General features: G+C 45.1%; 1 protein-coding gene across 4 annotated transcripts in view; it reads right to left on the bottom strand.

Moving 5' to 3' along the window:
- Hnrnpul1 (heterogeneous nuclear ribonucleoprotein U like 1) overlaps positions 1-6,340 on the bottom strand; it is a 35,231-nt gene that overhangs the window by 20,411 nt on the left and 8,480 nt on the right. For all 4 annotated transcript variants that reach the window (XM_005361174.3, XM_005361172.3, XM_005361175.3 and 1 more), the window contains exons 4-7: positions 5,877-5,950; positions 4,729-4,868; positions 3,176-3,275; positions 881-993 (exon numbers count right to left, since the gene is read on the bottom strand). In XM_005361174.3, the coding sequence (XP_005361231.2) occupies positions 881-993; positions 3,176-3,275; positions 4,729-4,868; positions 5,877-5,950 (427 nt within the window). The remainder of the gene's footprint in view (positions 1-880; positions 994-3,175; positions 3,276-4,728; positions 4,869-5,876; positions 5,951-6,340) is intronic.

The following is a 6,340-nucleotide window of genomic DNA, read 5'->3' as shown; positions in this document are numbered from 1 at the left end:
AGAAAGAGTAGGAGAGGAACTTTCTTTTAAAAGGAGTTATGTGAACAAATAAGGGCAAAAGATAAGATCCCAGGGACATATTCTCTGGGCAGTCCCTTCCTCTGGGACCTCATGACACAGTTCATAAGACTGCTTGTGATTACCGATGCTGACTATATGAAGGGGTGCTACTGAGCATTTACTATGTGCCTCCTATTATTCTAAGTGGTTGTAATGGGTTAAAACTCAACACAAAAGAGGTTAAGTACAAAGATTCTTATTTGGAGGAGACTCAAAGGGAAGTTGTCCAGCGCTGTGAGCCTTAGAGCAACAGCTGAACTCAGCAAGTCTGTGTGCAGAGCCAAAAGCTATCACCGAATCAGTGACTGCTGGTCTCCACTCTCCAGAACTAATGCAGCAGCACACACACCCTCCATCTTATGCTTCTGCTCTGCCAAAGGACGGGGCACAATAGGAAGTCAGCTCAACTAAAATTAGTTCAAAAAACAATTTGGAAGATAAAGTGATGCCAATGGGGGCCCAACACTAATACAATGCCTTTGAAAGCAGAATGGCTATTTCCCAACAGAAGGAAGAAATTCTCAAGTTTGATTAGAAAATGTCACTGTGGTAACCATAGACAGAGGGAGTTGTGTACACTTGGAAGTCCTCAAATCTTCGTGGTACCATAATCAGCTCTGCATAAAGATGAGAAGAGAAAAGATGGCAGAATCTCACACAAGTCAGCAATCCCTACTCTGGAGGAGACAATATCAAACCACCAGAGACAATAACATATGGAGAGAGTGGCTGGATAAGCATAGACAATGATACAGGTACCCTGAAAAAGTCTACAACAGGCACCTGGCCCTGCCAATTCCCACAGGCTGCCAGCACTCACCGCAAAGCAGCCAATCACATCGTTCTCTGCAAATTTGTCTCCGTAGTTTTCAAAGCGGCTATTGGTAGACTTCTTCCCTGTGCCTCCATAACCATAGGAAAAAGGCTCTTCACCTGAAGGAAGGCACAGGCAGGTTAAATCTCTGATGGACACAACACCTTTACAGCTGCCACAGTCATTGTCTTTACTATTTTGAGACAGTCTCACAGTGTAGCCCTGGCTGTCCTGGAACTCATGCTGTAGACAAGGTTGGCCTCAAACTCACAAAAGTCCACCTGCCTCTACTTCCCAAGTACTGGGATCAAGGGTATATGACACCATGTCACTGCCGCCACTTCAAAATGAAGACAAAGATAAACTAAGATGACCGTTTCCTCCTGGCTAGCTGGTACTTAGTTTATGACTACACCTATGATTTTGTACGTTTTGTTGAGACTGGATAACAAGTAGCCGCCCAGCTTGCCTCAAATTCATTATGGAGCCAGGTCTATCCTCAAACTCTGATCCTTTTTGCCTCGACACCAAAAGCCGGGATCCCAAGTGTGTGCCACCACTCCTTTTAAAAAATAATTTATCTTTAAGTACATTGGTGTTTTGCCTGCATGTATATCTGTGTGAGGGTGTCGGATCTTAAGAGTTACAGAAAGTTGTGAGCTGCCATGTGGTTGCTGGGAATTTAACCTGGGTTCTCTGGAAGAGCTTAACCACTGAGCCATTTCTCCAGCCCCTCTTTTACAGACTTTTAAACATTATTTTTATGTGTGTGTGTGTGTGTGTGTGCGCGCCAACCTGTTTGAATTTATGTGACCATGCAGGTCCAGGTGCCTCAAGGTGCTGTTACAGGTGGTTGTGAGCTGCCTGATACAGGGGGCTGGGAACCAAACTTAGCTACTCTGTAAGAGCAACAAGCAACCCCCCCCCTCCCACCGGGCTTCTCTCTGTAGCCCTGGCTGTCCTGGAACTTGCTCTGTAGACCAGGCTGACCTTAAACTCAGAGATCTGCCTGCTTCTGTCTCCCGAGTGCTGGGATTAAAGGCATACTCCACTACTACCCAGTTTGCACTTTTTTCTTTTAAAAAATAATTCTTTAAAAAAAAAAAAAGTTTTTTTGGAGGTGGGAGTGGGAGTTCAAGACAGGGTTTCTCTGTGTAGCCCTGGCCATCCTGGAATTTGCTCTGTAGACCGGGCTGGCCTCAAACTCAGAGATTCGTCTCTGCCTCCCAGGACTGGGACTGAAGGGATGTGCCGCTGCCTGGCTCAGATTTACTCATTTGAATGTGGACTGTTTTCCCTGCGTGCATGTCTATGTGAGGATGTCAGGTCCCCTGAATGAGAGCTACAGACAATGTGAGCTGCCACGTGGATGCTGGGAATTGAATCTTGGTCCTCTGAAAGAGCAATCGGTGATCTTAACTGCTAAGCAGCTTACCTCTCCAGTCCCTCAACCTAAGAGTCTTAAATTAAAGAATGCTGCCACATATAAAAGCTATTATTATTGTGTGTGAATGGGCATGTAGAGAGGTCAGATGACCTCGCAGAGTCAGTTCTCTTCTTCCATTTTTACAAGGGTTCTACGTACCAAGTGCTCTTTACTGGCAGAGCCATCTCTCCAGTCCTTACAGGCCTTTTAACCTGATGTATCTTTCTGTGTGTGTAGTGCTGAGGATTAACCTAACATATCTAATTTTAAGGATTTGGCTTAAGTTGTCAAGTAATTACAAGAATAGGAATCCAAGCAAAAAGATGCAATTAATTTAAATGAGCAACAAAAGGAAACTTGTTAATTAAATACAATAGGGCCGGGATGTAGCTCAGTGGTAGGGTTTTTGTGAGGTCTTGGGCTTGACTCCCAGCACCCATTACAGAAAAGAAAAAAAGAGAAAGAAAGAAAGAAAGAAAGAAAGAAAGAAAGAAAGAAAGAAAGAAAGAAAGAAAGAAAAGACAGATCGACCAAAAGGAATGTCCTACTCTGGACAGCAAATCCATAAAGAACTTAACAGGGTTTAAGAATTTATTTCAGTATGGTGCGAGGGCAGAAATGGTTTAAATAAAATAAAGGGGAACAGTTCTCTGCAGAGAACTTTGGACCCTCTTCTAAAAGAAGTGAAAAAATTAACTCTGAAAGAATTGTTCTGTGGCAGGTCCTCAAGTTAGGCAGTGAGTGACACAGTAGCATCAGCTGCACCTGTCTCCAGGTGTTCTGAGTCCGCTAATGGGAAGAGCAGCTTAGGAGCCCCGAAAATCCAGAGGAAGGGTGATCACTCTATAGTGAGCACTGCCTGGCTGACTTCTTACCTAGCTGAGTGCTGCAAGAATCCAAGGACCAGCCAATACGGACAACGTGGGGGTCGGGCTCTGTAGATGGAAGGTGCTTCACGGAGATCTCCTCATTGATCTGAGGACAGAACACAACAAGGCTCAGGATTGATTCTCTCAAAGCTGCTGGATTATGAGGCAATGTAGGAGGTAAGTGTATCAGGCAATAAAACAGTGATGGTGCTCCATGCCAGTATCTCAGCACTCAGGAGGCAGAGGCAGGAGAACAGCTACAAATTCAAGGCCAGCTTGAGTTACACAGTGAGGGTGAGGCCAGCATGGGCCAGTGAGACCCTGCCTAGATAGTTATAGGTAGATAAGTAGATAGACAAACAGACAGACAAAAAGATAGAGAAGCTAAAAAAAAAATGAAAAGACTTGATTATCGGAAGAGGAACTCAAGCAGCTCCCAACAGTCTATTATGATGGCAGGGACTCTAAGGCACCATGGAGAGTGTTTCCAAACACCCCACCCCTCCTCTTCTGTCTTAATACTTGCTGCAGAGGAAATAAACTTTCCCTGGAAAAGGCGCTTGCCCAGCATGTATGAGGCTGGATCCCCAGCATTGTAAAAACAAGACACACACTTTGTAACCATGCACTCTAGATCATCCCTAGGTACGAGGTGCCAAGGACCGTAGTGTGGGTGTGCAAGGATACCAAGGGTAACACTGTTTTATAAAAGCCAGGAAGAAAACCATCAATAAGGAACCAGGTACATTATGGTACAGCGAAGCCACAAAACCAATTAAAAAGATGAGGCAGAGCTAAGGTAAGAGTATGAAAAAATCCAAGACACACTAGCAAGTAACAGAGCAGGGAAAGAAAAGCACACTTAACATCCATGTTGCCCTGCTCTCCCTCTAAATTCCCTTTAAAGGGAAAGGATAGAATGGGAGCACAGGAGAATATCTGCTTTTCAATTCCATACTCTGTGCTACCCAATTACATCATGATGGCTCCCTGGTCTCCCTATCTACCAGAACTGGTCTGTAGCCTTAGAAAGATACTACATTTCAATGACTTTCAGACATTTTCCCTATCTTCCTGTGAAGGAACAGTTCATCTTTCAACCACAGAAGCCATGTAGCTTGACAGTATTTAAGTGGCCCATTAAATACTGTGTCTTCAATCGACGGTGTGTCAGTCAGTAGAATAGCCCTGTCTCAGCTGGGGTGTGAGAGTACTTATTCATGGTAACACTGTGAGATTAACATTATAATTCACACAAAGAGCTCAGCACTGATACTATCTATGTGTGAAGGTCTCTACAGATACTATCATAAGTTGGTTTGGACATACAAAGAATACACAAGAATTTTTCCCCAATGCTGAGGGTGAAAGTCACTTCCTTGCGAGTGCACTTCCCAAGCATTACACCACCTTCCCTAGACTGTTAACATCTACGTGACCTCGGGGAGGCACACAGAAAAGACACACTATCTTACAGTCACAGTTTTATCAAGGTAGCTGGTGATAGGCTATTCCAAATGACATACCTGCTTTCTGTCTTGTCTATCTTTCCCACTCACCTTCATTTCAAAACACACACGCCCCCTTCTGACCCCATAGCTGGCACGGGCTCCTGACCACAGGTATGCAAAGCCCTCGATCGTCAGCGGATAGCCACTACTCCGGTCTCGGGCTACTTTGAAGTGCAGGTCGCAGTTATCTGTGGAGGAAAACCCCAGGAAATTGGCTGATGTTTGGGGTTTCAAATAGGCTTCAGGAAGTCCCTCAGAAACAGTAGTAAATACTTTTGAAGGGAATGTATCATGACCCTGGGAGAGGGTCAACAACCTTACAGATTCAAACTGAGATTTCAGGATATTGAGGGTTATCCCCAGCACCACATACATTAACCACCTCCCAGTGCCGACTGTTTAAGAGCAGTTTTCTCTTGCCAGCTGTGGTGTGAGTTTCTGACCTGAACCACACCTGCCATCCAGGAATACAGCAGGCAGACATCTACCTGCTGACTCTGTAAGAACCCGTCACAACTTCAGGGAAGCCTTTCCTGTGGGTGCTCTCATTTCTTGGCAGGCTGAAACACTACTGTCAATACATAAACACCGGCTGTCCTGATAAGGTACACTGTTCTTAAGGTGAGTAGACTTCTGGGTGTGTGTAAAAACATTCACTGGCTCTACCACTTAGACTGACTTCGGTGGCCCAGGCCCTCCATAATCTTTTCTCAGAGTGGTCAGATGTGCAGTCAAAGTGAAAGCCACTTATACACTGGAAGATAAAGAACAAGGCCAGTATCTCAAAAGTCTAAGTGGCATTGGTTTCATTAGGAACGTGAGCAGCTGATGGAAACTGGCAAGCCAGCTGTCAAAGAGTTACGTTTCCCTAGTAGCACTCCGGTTTCCCTGATTAGAGACAACCCCCTTCTGCACACAGGGTAGTACAGGGTTTTCATATTCCTTTTTAGACCTTATCTCGAGAGTCTCACTGGACATCCTGAGGTAGGAAGAGAGCATCACTCCTCTTTGTAAAGCAGTAGGGAGAAGTAGAAGAGCTTGCCTAAGACCTGACAGAAACACTTAGGAGTAGGCCTAACTCCACACTAGTGCCCTGGCTCTGGAGCTGTGCTAGAAAGGGATGATGGAGATCAGGGCATGGCCTTACAACACAGACTGGAAGAAGGTACAGTCAGATGGGCACTTTCAGGACTCACATGTGTCAATGGCAACAAGGGTGTCATCAAAGTCGTCTTCATCCTCTTCAGCAGGGGGCTGAGGAGAACGGCCCCTGTGTTGGAAAGAGGGCAAGTCATACAATAGTTGGAGGAACAGGAATAAAATTTTTGCTGAGATTTACAAGTAGCTCACAACTGTTTTCTGGATCACCACTTCTTCCCAGGGGAGTACCAAATACTTGCCGAGGGTAGTGAGTATTAATTCCCAGCCTAAGAAAAAGACAAATGGGCTAGGCAGTGGTGGCACAAGCCTTTAATTCTAGCACTCAGGAGGCAGAGGCAGGTGGAATTCTGGAAGTTTGAGGCCAGCCCGGTCTACAAAGTTCCAGGGCAGCCAGAGCTGTTACACAGAGAAACCCTATCTTAAAAAAACAAAAACAAAACAAAACAAAGACAAATGGACTGCTCTGTAAAGGTCATCAGAATCATTCACTGATTCTTTT

Source organism: Microtus ochrogaster, linkage group LG4 (assembly GCF_000317375.1).
Source record: "Microtus ochrogaster isolate Prairie Vole_2 linkage group LG4, MicOch1.0, whole genome shotgun sequence".
Lineage (NCBI taxonomy): Eukaryota > Metazoa > Chordata > Mammalia > Rodentia > Cricetidae > Microtus > Microtus ochrogaster.
The sequence above is the reverse complement of the archived record's forward strand: the minus strand, read 5'-3'. Positions and strand labels throughout refer to the sequence as shown.